A 16,340-nucleotide genomic window follows, 5' to 3' on the forward strand; every position below is an offset into this window, starting at 1 on the left:
GCCATTTTCCACTGCCCTTTACACTGCCTGAAAGAGAATCACTGATGTTAATGTTGAGGGGATGTTTCACAGGCTCCCCACTACTTATACCATGGTTGCAGCTCCCTAGTACTCCCAGAACCATTGTATGCATATTGCCAGAATAGGAGAGAAAGACGTGATTCCAATATCCATGACACTTTCTTTCCAGATTCTCAAGCCCACATCTCACAATGTCTTTTACCAAAGTGTCTAGTTAGCATCTCCTCTCCACTCATTCTTTATCTCCTGCCAGCATCTCTCAATACTGTTTTGCTCTACCAACCAACTGCTTTGGTATACTCTGTCAATATCTAAGATACCACATGCATTCTCTAACTTCCTCAAAAAGACAAAGAGACATATATTTAAATCAAAACACTTAAGATCTGTGGTTACTGTAATGGTAATTTTATTTTTTGAGTAAAATAAGAAGAAATTGCAAGTTTGCTTATTATCTAGACCAACTCTAGATCTATAACTTCATAACTTTTAATTTCTAAAAGTCTTTAGTTTGGCAAGCATATTTCATATTTCCAAAACAATTTTCTTAGGACCAATTCTTCCACAGAGTAATTTAGTAAATCACATCTAAAGATGTACAATTACCTGGATGCTGAAAACGTGACAATGAAGTAATTCTTCAGGGACACAAAAAAGAAAAATGGGCTGTACACCTCCTATAATTTCATTTCCAACCTACAGTAAATTCAAGCTACAAGGACAAGTATCTTAAGGAAAATTACAATGGCCTTGAATTGTCTCAGTTTCCCATTATCAAAAAAATTTTAATACTGTTCATTGTTCATAAATACTTTATAACAGGCATGTTAATTCCAAGAAAGGAATAAATAGGTATCTGCAGACTTAGTACAAATAAGCTAGTTAAGAAGATGGATGATGTGCACCTTGGATATTTTAATACTTAGCCATGTCAATTCTGGAAGCAAAAGGTTTCTACATTTCTTTTTTGTATACATTTTACCTTTAACTTGTTTATTAAATTTTTTTATTTGTTCTTATTAGTTATACATAATCTTAGAATGTAATTTGACATATTATACATATACAGAGTGTAATTTCTCATTCTTCTGGTTTTAGATTATGTGGAATTACATTGGTCATGTAATCATATGTGCACATAGCATAGTAATGTCTAATTGATACTACTATCTTTCAAATTCTCATTCCCCTTTCCTTCTACTCATTCCCCTTTGTTTAATCCAAAGTACTTATATTCTTCCCTACTCTCCCCTTATTGCTAGCATTTGTATATCAGAGAAAACACTCAGACTTTGGTGTTTTGGGATTGGCTTATTTCACTTAGCATCATATTCTCCAGTTCCATCCATTTACCAGAAAATATCATAATTTTATTCTTCTTTATGTATATGGTATATATATATATATATATATATATATATATATACCACATTTTCTTTATCCATTCATTTGTTTAAGGGCTAACTTGTTTAATTTTAGCTAAAGATCCCTATAAGTACTGTTTGGTTTAGGGCTGGGAGTTTCAACCTTGATCCATACATTTAAAAACATCTAAAGGTAAAGTAATATAATAAAGCTGATGCTTCCATTTATCCATATCCTTTGACCCAGCATCAGTAAAATTCAGTTTCTGGTTGGGTCCTGTCTGGCTGTCTGCATCACTACAGCCCTGTTACTGCCAAGGATCTTCTGCTCCTTACTTTTAAATGGTAATTTTAGCCAAATATTCTCTTCAGCATTTCAAAAAGCACTGGATCTAGTCTCATCTGGGATAATACAGATGAGATTTTATGCACTTACAGTATGCTTGAGATGTATTAAATAACATGAAATTCAAAATGTTAGAGTATTCATTCCTTTGATTAAAATAACAGAGTTTCTGGCTCCTGTTAATTTCTAACTTCTTTCGCTATCTTAGCAACTAATAACCTTTTGTAGAGAGTGAATCATTGTCCTTTACAAAACCAGGCAGGATATGTTTCCATTCATACAAGAGAAGCTCTTATATGAATAGTATAGCCTACAAAACCACACTAATTTTAATAGTATTAGAGCAATGTGTGTGTGTGTTGTGTGTACAGAGAGTGTGTGTATTTGTGTGTGTATTTATACATACATATAACAAAAAATCTTAATAATTAAGATATTCATTCTCCAAAGTCATTATGTTATTTTAATATTTAAAATATATAAACTGTGGTTGACAAATAAATCAGCAATCTAAAAGAGATATGTTAATAAAAATGTTAAATTATATTTGGCTTAAATTATCTAATACTAACTAGTTATTAAAATAAAAGTGAAGGGAAATGATCACGGCAGATGCTGAAACCAGAACTTCAGAACAAGAGCAAGAGATGCATAAATATGTATCAAAGTAATGTGAAAAAATTTTAGAAGGAACAAATCCATATTTTCCTTCAGTAGAAAACATTCAATGGAGAAAAGATGTGAAGATGAAGAGATTGACATTTATAATCTATTGTCAAGAAACTGGATGTAGTTGAATTCAGTTACTAAAAATGACACTGGGGATTAATTCTAAGGTTTTTGTTATTATCTGAAACTGATATTAAAACAAGAAATCAGCATTTATCTTTAAATAGGAAAGTCAAAAGGTGGTGCCACAAGTTAAGTTAAAAAAATTTAGTTTGAGTAGCTGCTGAAGCATAGTAATTAAAAGAACTTAGTTTAGAACTTGTTGACTTTGCACTGATTCTGAGATATTCAAGTACACACATCTACTAGGTAGCTAGATAAAGAAGTTAAGATCAGATAAAGATGTCTAGACTGAGATACAGAGTAGAGGTGTCACTATAAATAAAACCAAAAGCTGGTTAAGAGATCATAAAGTCATACAAAGTACTCTTTGTGTCCCCATTATTCATATGCTGAAATCATTACCCCCAATGTGATAGTATTAAGAGGTTTGGCCTTTGGGAAGGTCCTGGGGCTAGGGCCCTCATGGGTGGGACTAGTGGCCTTATAAAAAGGAATCCTGTGTTAGGTACAGTGGCACATGTCTGTAATCCAAAACTTGGGAGGTTAAGGGTCAAAGACTGCAAGTTTGAGGTCAGCCTGGCAGTTTAGCAAGACCCTGCCTCAACATAAAATAAAAAGGATTGGGGATGACTTTCAGTAATGGAGCAAGTGCCTAGTGTGTGAGAGGACCTGGTTCAATCTCCAGTACAGGTGGGGTGGCAAGGAAGAACCCCAAGAGCTATTACATTCTCTTTCTGATGCATGAGAATATAATAGCATGACAGTTTGTAAACCAGATGAGTACCCACACTAGAACCTGACCATGTGTGCATTATGATCTCAGACTTTTAACCTCTACAACTGTAAACATCTATGCTTTTCATAAGCCATTTGGTCTATGATTTGTACTACAGCAGCCTGAACTAAGTCAAGCTCTGTGAGAAAAGAAACAAGCAAAGGATGGGGTCTGATGTTAATACTGCCAATTGAAAATGGTGAAAACTAACCCCAAGAAGAGATCTAAAAAACAAAAGTAAAAACATGACCTTTAAGACAAGGACCAGGAGTGTGAAGAGTCATAAACTCTAAGGTTAGAGAGATTTTTGAGAAAAAGGAAACAGCCAACTGTACCAAATACAAAAAGAATAGCAACACTTCACAATGCATTGTAGGAAAGGAGGTAAGAATAAATGAGCAATACATTTATACTTGGTAGACCTGGAAGCTAAAGCATTTGCATCTTAAAACTTCTATCTTCTCTGTGAAGTAGGAAGTAAGATCTCATAGAACTGTGTATATACTGAAGAGTCAAAGAAAATGCAAAACATTTGAAAATCAGTAGCAGAGACATTAAACACAAAAAGCTGTAACAGAATTTCTGATATCTGTAAGAGTGGAGTACTATTAGAAATATGCACTTTAGTCATAAATCCATTCTCTTTTATGGCTAATATTCCACTGTGTATATATACATTTTCTTTATCCATTCATTTGTTGAAGGGCACCTAGGTTGGTTCCATAGCTTAATTAGCTATTGTGAATTGAGCTGCTCTAACCATTGATGTGACTACATCACTGTAGTGTACCGATTTTAAGTCCTTTGGGTATACACCAAGAAGTAGGATAACTGAGTTAAATGGTGGTTCCACTCCAAGTTGAGGAGTCTCCATACTGCTTTCCAGAATGGTTGCAACAATTTGCAATCTCACCAGCAATGTATGAGTGTACATTTTCCACCTCATCCTCACCAACATTTTTCATTACTTGTGTTCTTGATAATTGCCATTCTGACTGGAATTAGATGGAATTTCAGTGTAGTTTTAATTTTCATTTCTTTAACTCCTAGAGAAGTTGAAATTTTTTCATGTATTTGTTGACATTATGACTTTTGCCAGTAAATGGATGGTTCTGGAGACTATTGTGCTAAGTGAAATAAGCCAACTCCACAAAACCAAGGGCAAAATTTTGTCTCTGATATGCAGATACTAGCACACAATAAGGGTCAGGAGGGAAAAATAGAACTTCAATGGATAAGATAAAGGGGAATGAAGAAAAAGGAGGGGAGATGGGAATAGGAAATACAGTAGAATGAATTGGACATAACTTTTGTATGCTCATATAGGAACACAACCAGTGTAATTCCACATCAAGTAAAACCACAAGAATGGGAAGTTATACTCCATGTATGCATAATATTTCATAATACACTCTACTGCCATGAATATCTAAAAAGAATTTAAAAATTTATAAGGAAATATGCTCTTAACAGTGAATTATAATCAGTTTCACCTTTGTAGTTCTTTATCTGAACCATTTTAAAGTTGAAGACAATGATATTTCATAATGATGAAGTGATAAACACTTTATCATTTGTCATAAAATGGGAATATTAACATTAATTAAATTTAAATCAATAATTATTATTTGAAATATTGGTTATAATTTGATCATTTCAAATAATTTGATACTTTATGGTATATTTTGATTCCCCCAGTTTAACAAAAATTAGGACAAAAAATGTCTTATGGTTTCTTACCCAGAATTTAGATAAATTTCATGCATTGCATTTGGTTCTTAAATCTCTTTAATCTCTTCTAATCTATAATAGTTTCCTAGTCTTGGATTTTCTTTGTTCTTGATTTTTTTCCCCCTTTTACAGAACTAGGGATTGAATCCAGGGGAACTCTAAAATGATACATCCCCAGCCTTCTTTATTTATTTTTATTTTTAAATTATTTTTATTTAGCTTTTAATTTTTTGCAGACTGCATTTGATTCCTTTTACACAAATGGGGTACATAATTTCATTTCTATGGTTGTACACAATGCAGATTCATACCATTCATGTAATCATACATGTACATAGGGCAATGATGTCTGTCTCATTCCACCATTTTTCATACCCCCTCCCTTTCATTTTCTTCTACATATTCTAAAGTTCCCCAAAGACAGTGTCTCTCTAAATTACCAAAACTGGCCTTGAATTTGCAATCCTCTTGCCTCAGCCTCTGGAGTAGCTGCAATTACAGGCATGTGCCCCAAATCCAGTGAGACTGAATTCTGGAGAGTTAGAGTCATTCATTGTGCAGAATGACCCATATCCTGGATTTGATTGTTTTCTTGTGGTTACACTCAGGTTAAGCAATTTTTGCCCTAAATACTACATAGAGGTATATCACATGAGGATCTACATAATTGTGGAATTGTACTCCTGTTGGTGATGCTAAATTTGATAGCCTGGTTAATTAGGTGAGTACCACATTTTTTGTTGTAAAAGTAAACTTTTCCCTTTGTAAGGAATAAGAGGTCTATGTGATGCTATTATGAAAGTGGTTTGCATCCAGTAAAAATTTTAGCAACTATTGATAGTTCTGACCTAAAGTAATTATTACATTGGTGGCTGCAATATGGTCATTTAAAAAAATCTATCATCCTTTCTCTATATATTAATTAGCACTATCTCTGAAGAGCTTTACTCCCCCATCTCATCTCTTTCTTTCCATATCTTTCTCCCTCCCTCTCTTTCTTCCCACCCCTAATCACTAGGCACTTGTGAATTTTTAAAAATTAAATACATTGCAAGGTGTTACTGTCATTATTTCTTATATTCCATGTGTTCCATATCACACTAGTGGGACTCTTGCAGTTTGCTCCTTTTGACATGACCTACTAGTCTTTAATAATGTCTTGCTATTGAGTTTACCAAGGATCATCCTATGCAAGTTCAATTTATATATTTCCTGTTCTAGATCTGAAATCAGGCATTTCTCAAAGGAGATCTGGTTACTTTTAGTGGAGAATCACATTTCAAAATCAAGGTCTAGGCACCAGGTATATTTATTTCTACTTCTAAGCATGTCTTTCAGTGAGGAAGTCTAAGAATGCACATGCAAGCATGTACACACATGTATGTTTGTGGTCATTCTGCTACTTCAAATTCACATATGACATCATTGGGGAGTCTTCAACTTCCTTTGTTCCACACTTGTTTCTGATGCTGGACTGGAACTTCTGAGGTGGGACCATAACAAGTCAGATTCACTGCTTTGGACTCTAACCCCAGCTTCCATGATGTAGGGTCCTGCAGGAAAATCTGGTGCCCTTCACCACAGAGTTAAATGTGTGTCCCATTGAAAGGGTTGCAGTTCTCATCCTCAGTTCTGGCTTACAGGGGAAAGTCAAAAAACATCTCTGAATTACCCTCTTAACTGCATTTCTTATCAACTTTGGTGAAGGGAGTTTTCTCTTGATCATTCCAGGGAGTATATTTAAAGAATGACTGAGTAGGTCTTACATTAAGGAAGAGAATTTTGGGACACTGTTGCAGTTTAGCTAATTCTACATGGTACACTACAGTTAGAAAACTACATTCAAAGAAATTGAGGGCCTGGGGATAGAGTGCAGTGAAGGAACACATGCCTGGCATGTATGAGGCTCTGAGTTCAATTCCCAGTGTCACACACATTTAAAAAAAAAGATACTTGATCTAATCATTTTCTCTGTGCAATTATGTTTTTAATTTGATATAAAATTAGGTTCATTTGTTTAGGTTTTTAAGCTTATTTGCTTATCTCATAAATTTGAAATTCTTAATGTATTTCTCTCATAAATTATTATAGTTTAGATATTAGGTATCCCCCCAAAAGTTCATGTGTGAGACAATGCAAAAACATTCGGAGGTGAAATGATTGGGTTATGAAAATCTTAAACAGTGAATTAACCCCCTCGTGAGGATTAAGTGAGTGGCAATTGAAGGCAGGTAGGGTAAGACTGGAGGAGGCAATGGGGGTGTGACTTTCGAGGATATATTTTGTATCTGGAGTCTCTCTGCTTTCTGATCATCATATGAGGCTCTTCCCTCCATCACACACTCCATGATGTTCTGCCTCACTTCAAACCCTGAGGAATGGAGCCAGGTGTCTATGAGTTGAGACCTCTGAAACTGTGATCCCCCAAATAAACTTTTCCTGTTCTAAAATTGTTCTTGTCAGGTCTTTTAGTCACAGAATTGAAAAAGCTGACTAAAGCAGAAATATATTAAAATATAGACTCAGAAGTTTCACTTGCATTCTCCAATGCTCCACTCAGTTCTTACCCATCCATTTCATTCTATTAAATACACACACACACACACACACACACACACACACACTCCTTCCCATTACCCATGGGGACATAGTGCAAGAATTCCGGTGAATGTCTGAAATTGTGGATAGTAACAAACTTTATTCTATTTTTTCCTTAATATACTTACCTATGATAAAGTTTAATATAAAAATTAGGCATAGCAGATTAATAAAACTAATAATAAAATAGAATGATTATAACAATACACTGAAATTAATTTGCCATCCTTACTATTCTTGTGCTTTAGGGGCATTATTAAGTAAAATCAGGGTTACTAGAGCACTAGCACTGCAATTCTATGACAGTTAATCTGATAACTGCAATAGCTACTAAGTGACTACCAGGCAGGCAGCATATATGGTGTGGATAGGCTGGACAAAAAGATGATTCACATCCCAGTGGGATGGAGTCAGATGGTGCATGATTTCATCACTTCACTCAATGGCATGTAATTTAAAATTTACAAATTGTTTATTTCTGTAATTTTCCATTAGCTATTTTCAGACCATGGATGACCACAGATAACTGAAACGAGAGGGAGAAAAGCTGCAGAGGGGAATCTCCTCTAATACTATGTATAGTTTCCCCCCTATTTTTTCCAAAAGATAACATACAGTATATAGCTTACTGTACCTTACAATACAAGCAAACTTTAAAGAAAATAACAATAAAAAATAACAAGTTCACAAAGAATATTTCAAAGAATTCTATCTTATTAACATACTCAAGGGTAGTATAAGCAAGATGTCATAAGAAAATAACATTCTGATATAAAAATTCTTTGTTAAAAGTTAGGAATATAATATCCTAATAAATTTCACCAATCTAGAAGCAAAGTCCTACATGGGAAAAAGTTAGAAAGTCTGGAAAATTGAGATGACAGCTGAATGTACCATATTACTGAGATACCCATTGTTAAAGTATTTAACAAGAATCTAGAATTCCACAGAGATAATTACAAGGGTTTCTCAATGAGAAATTTGTTCTGAATCAACTCTATAGTTCTATTTTTTATTCACACTTAAATAGATTTAGAGAGTAACTATTAAACAATATGGAATTTTATTCATAATGTTAACCTTGATTCAGAAAGTATTGAATTGTGATCAGTTACACATCAGTGAACCTGGTTGTAACTCTAGAAGCCTCTGGGAGTTTGCTTGTTTCTCAGTAGTTGATCATTATCGATGTGGGATCAGACCTGGCTAGGCAGGTCTGGCCTACTGATGGGACTATCTAGTGTCTATTAGAATGTAGGATAAAGATAGAAATGTTAGTTGAAAATAAACTCATCTCCAGGGGAGAAAGGGTCAGACACAGCAGCAATGCTCTTAACAATGTTTCAGTCATCAACTAGAGCAATGGTTCTGAGTTGTTCTTTTAATCTAGATTTTGTTCTCCAGTTTTCTGTAAATACACAACTACCTTAGGGGAAAATGGGATTGTGAGCAAAACCTAAAAGCATTGTGCTTACTAAAATGTCTGTAAGAACTTAGAATGCAAGATGATACTATCTCGATACTCACATGGCCCACACCACAACAAAAGGGACGTGTTCTCTGTTTCTGCGTAGACTGAAATCTGGCTTGGCTCATCACAGGTTCCAGGAACACTGTTTGGGATGGAAAGTTTCAGTGTGTCGACATTGCCTATGGCAGCACTGTGATTTAGGGCAAAGTATCCAGGAGTAGACAGACAGGCTATGTCCAACAAAAAGGACCTACATTTATTTTTGCATGCAGTGGAAGCTTCAGAAACTGAAAAGTGAAGGTAAAGACTTGCTCATATGCATACTGAGATATATCAGTGATTTCAGGTAATGAAGGGTAAAGAATTTGATTGGGTATAGAATCTTGGGAGCAGAGGAGAGTGAGTAGTTAGTTCTGCAGAGTAGTCAGTTCCTCATTCTAAACAAGACCTGTGGTGGTTTTAAAACATGTCTGAAAATTATTTGGCACTTCTTTCATCAAAAGGTGGAATCTATATCCCATCACCGTGAATTTGAACCAACTTAGGGACTTATTTGTATCCAACAAAATGCAGCAGAAGTGATGTAGGCTGGATCATAAAATGAATATAGCTTTCACTTTGCTTTCTGGAATACTAGCGTTTGAAGTTTTTAGCTCCCTTGTAAGAAGTCTGACAACCCCAAGGCACACAAGCTAAGAAGAAGCTAGCATGAAGAGATTATTTTTAGGAATTATGGCTGAAAGCCCCAGCTTAGATCCCAGTATTGACTACCAGTCATGGTAATAAATATATATCAGAGTATTCCAGTCTCCAGTCACCAAGACACCCCAGGCATTGCAGCTTTCTCAGTTGAGACATCATGGAACTCAGATAAGCCATCTTTGCTATGCCTTGTCTAAACTCTCAGTGAGAGAGTAATTTTGCAATTTGCAAATGGCAGAACTATAATGTTTGATGCTCACAATGATAGTTAGGTAGGTTGGGTTGGCATCACCTTCATTCTGCATACTAAAAAACAAAACAAAAAAAAAAACAAACAGGAATGTATAGCTTACCAGTTTTGAGATTATATAGTCAAGATGCGACATGCTGACATTACAATCTTGATCTTTGGACTCCAGAGTTTATGCTTCTCTTGTTGTCTCTCATCTGGATACTATAGGACCTTAGAATGGCCTAAGAAAATAAGATACATCCAGAATTTGAAGACAAGTTCATAAAATATTGAATAAAATACAATTATTATTGAATGAATATGACCAGTCATCTCTTGGAGAAGAAATCATAAAAGATACTTGATCTATAGATTGATGCTGATACATAAAGTTATCATTTAAAATTGAATCAATGAGAAAAATCTTAGAAATTTTAAAGTTATAAGAAATATAATAATAATATTTTAAGAGCTTATTTTAAAAAAATGAAATAAGACAGAATAAAACAAAAAACTTGTCATTTGTTTCTTGTCAAGGGGTTCCCTGACTGTTTAATGGTGCTCTTACAGTCTGCTCATAAATATGTCCTTATGATAAAAGAAGAAGGGTCCTTTACACTAGCCCAACTTGCTGACATTGTCCCTATGATCAACTTCATTTACTCTATATTTGCCAAAGCACTTTTAGATTTAAATTTAACTGCTTAAGGAAACTGTCTTGCTTGGAAGAGAACATACAACAAAGTTGAGTAAGCATACCATACTCATTTGATGGGTAGTATTTTTTAATGTAGAGGAATGTTAGTATTTTGATAGTCTCATTCTCTCTCTCATCTTAAGAGTATGCATCAGCTCCCAGGTTCATTCCTAACCCAAAGAGTTGAACATCCTGTTTCAGAAGTAAGACAGTCATCTCTTGAATCATCCTAAATACAAATAGGAGGTCACTGGTGACCCCTCTCTCTACCCCATCATGGGAAGCACAAAAAGGCAAGAGTTCACTCCATCTTTCATGACTTCACTATTAGGTTATTTGGTGATCACATACCATCAGTAACTTCTCCCTTCTTATCTCCCTTCCTTAAAAGTTTCTTTTCTGAAACTTGGAATGGACCCACCATTTGACCCAGCTATCCCACTCCCTGGTTTACACCCAAAGGACTTAAAATCAGCATACTGCAGTGATGCAGCCACATCAATATTCATAGCTGCTCAATTGACAAAAGCTAGATTGTTGAACCTAGATAGTTTTCAATTGATGAACAGAAAAAGAAACTGTGGTGTATATAAACACAATGGAATATTACTCAGCTATAAAGCAGAATAAAATTATGGCATTTGCTGGCAAAGGGGTGGAGTTGGAGAATATCATGCTAAGTGAAATAAACCAAGCCCAAAAAACCAAAGGCTGAATGTTTTCTCTGATAAGTGAATGATGATATATAACAGGGAGATGGGAGAGAAAAATGGAGGAACTTTGGATGGTGTAGAGGAAAATGGGGCAGGGGTTGGTGGGGGAAGGAAGGATAGTAGACTGAGACACTATTACCCGACCCTATGTATATGTATGATTTTACATGAATGGTGTGAATCTACATTGTGTACAACCATAGAAATGAAAAGTTGTATCCCTTTTGCCTATAATGAATCAAAATGCAGTTTGTAAAACTAAAGTGTCTGTAAAAATAAAAAGTATTTTAATTACAAAAATAAAAATAAAGATAAATTTTTTTTCTCATTACTCCTCCTTTAGATTAAATGTATTGTTAACAATGAATAGGGTTTCTTTAATTTCATTCTGTAACTGGGCTTCTCAAATAGAATTTACTTCTCCTTTCTCAAATGTTTTCATATATATTTGCACAGAGTCTACCTTGGAATATTCCATTCATGAAAGGCACAAAATATGTAAAATATTTGGACTGATGTTCTTCAAAATAGAAGTGATTAGTTATGATGCTTCAGATGCCTAGAATGATGTGTGCTTTGCACAGGCCTTAGGGCATATGGAAAGCGTTCTACTATTTGTTAAATGAATGACTCCAGAAAAAGAACACCACACTAAAAGAAAACATACTCTCCTCAACGATGAAAAATTAAAAAAAAAAAAAAACTTTTAAAAGTTTCATTTGGACTCAGCTTAAGAGGTAGAGTCCTTTAAGGAAAGGGTTTAAGCACAATACTGACAATTTAGCTGTTTCTAAATATATTTCTGAAATTCTGCTTAAATGTTTCAACCTTGGGCTTTAAGGTCTTATTTTTTGGACACCAAGACTTTCACTGTAATGGAAACAACAAGTAGTAGGGGCTTTCCCGCCTTCCTCCCTCTAGGATTTCAAATTCTCCTCAAACACCACCCCTGTTCTACTAGTAAATCCATATCACAGAGCAGGCTGAATATCCAGGAGATGGCAAGAAAGTAGGAAACTGGCTCCACGGAAATCGCAGAACCGAGGGAACGTGCAAGCGGTAGGGTGGTTGGAGAGAAAGGAACCCTCTTCCTGAAGATGGCGCGAAGGCACTCCTCCAATGACGTCAGGCACCCACGGTGACGTCACACTAGTGACACGCGGGTGAAGCCGTTGCCCAGGCAACTTCCCATTCTCTCCGCCCCCTTCACCCGCCCCGCAAGCCTGCGTCCTTCCCCCAGTCCTCTCAGGCTCAGCTAAGCCCCGCTGGGGCCAGTATTTGAGGCGGCCCAGGCCCCCTCCAGTCGGCAGCGCAGGCCCTCCCCGCGCCCCCTGCGCCCCCGCCCCCGCCTCTTCCCGCCCTCCGCCTTTCTCCTCCTTCCCGCCCAGCGGCAGCCGCTCAGCCCGGCTCACGGTTATAAGATGGCGGCGCTGAGCAGAGCCAGGCTTTGTTCAACGGGGACATGGAGTCCAAGGCTGGCGCTGCGGCCTCTTCGGCTGCGGATCCCGCCATTCCAGAGGAGGTGAGTACCTGCGTCACCCAGCTGCCCCTCGAGTCTCCACGCTCGACTGACTGGTGTTTTATTTGGGGGAAAGAGGCGGCTGCGGGGGCTCTGGTGCCTTGGGCCATCTTCTGCTGTCGGCTCCGCGGGGTGGTTGGTGGGCATGGTCCCGGTGTTCCTCCCTGTCATGCTGCTCCTTGCTTCATAAACACACAATGGCCCGGGGGCGGGGTTTCCCTGGCCCTCACCCCAGATGTGGGGATGGGGCAGCGAGACTCAGGTGGCCCGAGAAGGTCACGCCTGGCTGGGGGATCCGTCCCTGCCTCTCTTCATGCTTCCGTTATTTGGGGAGGGGGAGGGTGTGGCCTCGTTCAAGTGGAGGCAGTAGGTTTGAGGCCTGGCCTGACGCCGGCGGGGTTCCTGCCGTGTTTGGTTATGACACGGTCTTGGGGATGGATGATGGGGCACATCTGCTTCTCTCTGCCCTCCCTGACTCCCCTCCCACCCTTTTCAGGCCGCGGTCCCTCCTTCCACTTTTGTACTTGTTTGGGGATTTTTTTTCACCTGTTTTCCCCAGCGGATAGTTTGGGGTTTTGTCTTTGCTTTCTCACCCCCAGATTGCACTGTTTCTGCTGCCTTTCTCATCCCGGTCTCTGGTCCCTACTAATGTTCGTCAAGTGCTCTGTCACTGGTCCCTCATTCCTAGTGTTTGTCAACAGCCCTGTCGCTGAGTGCTGTCCCCCATCCTGTCCTCATCTCTTGCCCCGCACATTTTTCTATTTGTTGGACCTGCCAGCTTCCTAACTTCAGCTTCCACTGAAGAGCATTTTTGCACTTCTCTTACCCCGGTCCTCATTGTTTTCAATGGATAAATATGAGGGGTCACATCTACTGTCTGTTTTCTCCTGGAATCGGAAATGCCTTTGTCTTATGAGGCACAGGTGCCTTTGGACTTTATTTACTCTGCCCTGCATGTGTGGTTTGTTGACTTGTATAGATGTTTGAAGGCTACTACAGAGAAGACTAGATGAATTAATGAGTAAGAGTTATGAAATTGTAGTTCTCTGATACACCATTGTTTACATTGAGAATTTAGTTTCAGAGTTATTAGGACACTTTGCAATTCTATAGAGAAGGCTTTTGTTAAGTCTAATTTCTGCCCTGCTATTTCACTTAAAAGGGCCTGGTTGTTTGGAACTCTACCTGCTGAAGAGTGCCCTAGGTTAGCACTAGGGCTCTGATTTTCTGTATTTGGCACACTTCCTGGGCAGTTCCCACATCAAGTGCTTGAGAACTTCTAGGTTAAATGAAGTTAAGTTTAAATTGCCAGCAGTTGGAAAATATGTTTGCATCTTTTGAAACTGTAAGGGTATTCTTTAATTTACTTTAGTAAAAAGCAAATCTTTTCCACTGATTCCCTTCACCCAGGTTTTGATGTTTATTGATGAAAGTTTTATCCTCAGTGTTTTTTATAAGAACTAATAATAAAGGTATTTATGTGGGTGAATATAAATGATAAAAAGTGGACCTCTTTTGAGTGTAGATATCAAGATTACGATGACAAAATTCCTTCAAGATACAATTTTTAATTTGAAATTGATATTCAGTGGAAATTGACATGTACTATGATTTTTTAATTAAATGGTCTTCCTTGTACTGCACTAAGGAGAATGTCATATAATTGTCAAAGACATGGGAAGACATAAAAAATTGTGCTTGTGTGTAACAACATATTACATTTTGAAGATTTATCTTAACTGTCATTAAAATATAAGCTTTAAAATGTGTCAAGAGGAAAATTTCATCTGTGATAAATAAATTCTAATTACACATGTTGAAAAGTCAGAAATGTAAGTATAAAAAGGAAAAAACGTCAAATATAATCTTAACCACCAAGATAAAATTACTATAAACATTTTGGTGTATGACTAATCTTTCTGTGTTGATGTAGTACAGTGTATGTGATTTATAGCTTCCCCTTCCCCCACTAGAGATTGAACCCAGAACCTCGCACCTGCTAGGCAAGCTCTCTACCTCAGACTGTGTCCCCATCCCTTTTTTATTTATTTAGCCAGGGTCTCTGAGTTGCCCAGGTTGTCCTTGAACTTCAGATCCTTATGCTTCAACCTCCTAAGTAATTGAAATTACAGGTGTGTGCCATGCCCAATTTGTAATTCTTTTTAACTTAAAAATATAGCAAAGATTTTTATATATCATTAGCTAATCATGATTTAACTAATCAGCTTTTTTTGGATGTGTTATTTTCTTTTTTTTTTTTTTTACTGTTATCAAACATCTTGGATATAGACTGTAGATTTTAGTGTTTAAAATTACTTTGAGGGATGATCAATCTCATGTACTATATTGTTATTACTTTTTAGGGCTTGAATTAGAATATTGTGACAGGAACTTATTAAATGTTACTGAAATTAATGTTTATACTTTGAGCGTTAAATGTTTACTTTTAATCATTCATATTTCTTTGATGTGTCTTTCAGGCTTTTTGTGAAATCTCTGTTTTTTCTGTTGGATTTACTGTCTCTGTAAATTACAGAACCTCTTGTGCCTATCTCTTGACTAATTTGTTTTTCTGTGAGTCTGGAGGTTGAACCCAGAGCCTCATGCATGCTAGGCAATCACTCTATTACTGAACTTCATTCTCAATTTGATGTCGCTTTCTTTGACATTGTGGTATATGGTATAATATGAAAATAAGATACAATAAATACATCAAATGTAAAAAATATGTGATACTAGGATTTTACCCTGTTCCTCTTATACTGTTTCTGTAGAAGGGTGTTCCTTACATTTGGATTACAATTGCAATTGTATTTTCTTGTTTTCAAGATGTCTTATGGACAATTTTGGTTAAGCTGTGTAATTATGATAATGCAATGACTAGGGAATATTCTGGGATGGTATCTCCTTTATAATGAGGTCCACTGTATTTGTGAACCAGGGGTTGTATTGCATCATATCCCTGAAAAGTGGTATTCCCACTAAGATAGGTGCTGTGCAGTTCTGGCTATTGCTCTTAATATTTGTCTAGATATATTCAAAGGTTTCCTTTATGTAAAAAATTATGCAACAGCTGATTTTGGTATTTGTGTTCCCTTCGGTACCCTTTTCTTTCCCATTTGTGAACTCCTTTAGGCATCAACTTACTCCTTTTATTTAGGAAATTATCTGATACTGGTCACTTATATTTGTTGGCAGTTGATTGTCAGTAAAGAGATGAGAAAGGAGTATTGGATGGGATACTTTTATGTAGTAAACATGGGCATAAATTTGATTTAATTATATTTGGACAGTAGAAAAATTATATTAGGATAACAAGCGAGAGCAGTGTGACTTTTTCTTGTTTTTCTGATCCCTGCTTTCCTGATTAGGATTAATA

The 16,340-nt window shown here is 36.7% G+C and overlaps 1 protein-coding gene across 1 annotated transcript in view; it reads right to left on the reverse strand.

Moving 5' to 3' along the window:
• The window catches only part of LOC124973083 (induced myeloid leukemia cell differentiation protein Mcl-1-like), a 31,592-nt gene extending 18,484 nt beyond the window's left edge, over nucleotides 1–13,108 (reverse strand). The window contains exons 1-2 of the mRNA XM_047537258.1: nucleotides 12,977–13,108; nucleotides 12,527–12,872 (exon numbers count right to left, since the gene is read on the reverse strand). Coding sequence (XP_047393214.1) covers nucleotides 12,527–12,872; nucleotides 12,977–13,108 — 478 coding nt within the window. The remainder of the gene's footprint in view (nucleotides 1–12,526; nucleotides 12,873–12,976) is intronic.
• Between the last annotated feature and the right edge of the window lie 3,232 nt (nucleotides 13,109–16,340).

This window comes from Sciurus carolinensis (assembly GCF_902686445.1).
Source record: "Sciurus carolinensis chromosome 14 unlocalized genomic scaffold, mSciCar1.2 SUPER_4_x, whole genome shotgun sequence".
NCBI lineage: Eukaryota > Metazoa > Chordata > Mammalia > Rodentia > Sciuridae > Sciurus > Sciurus carolinensis.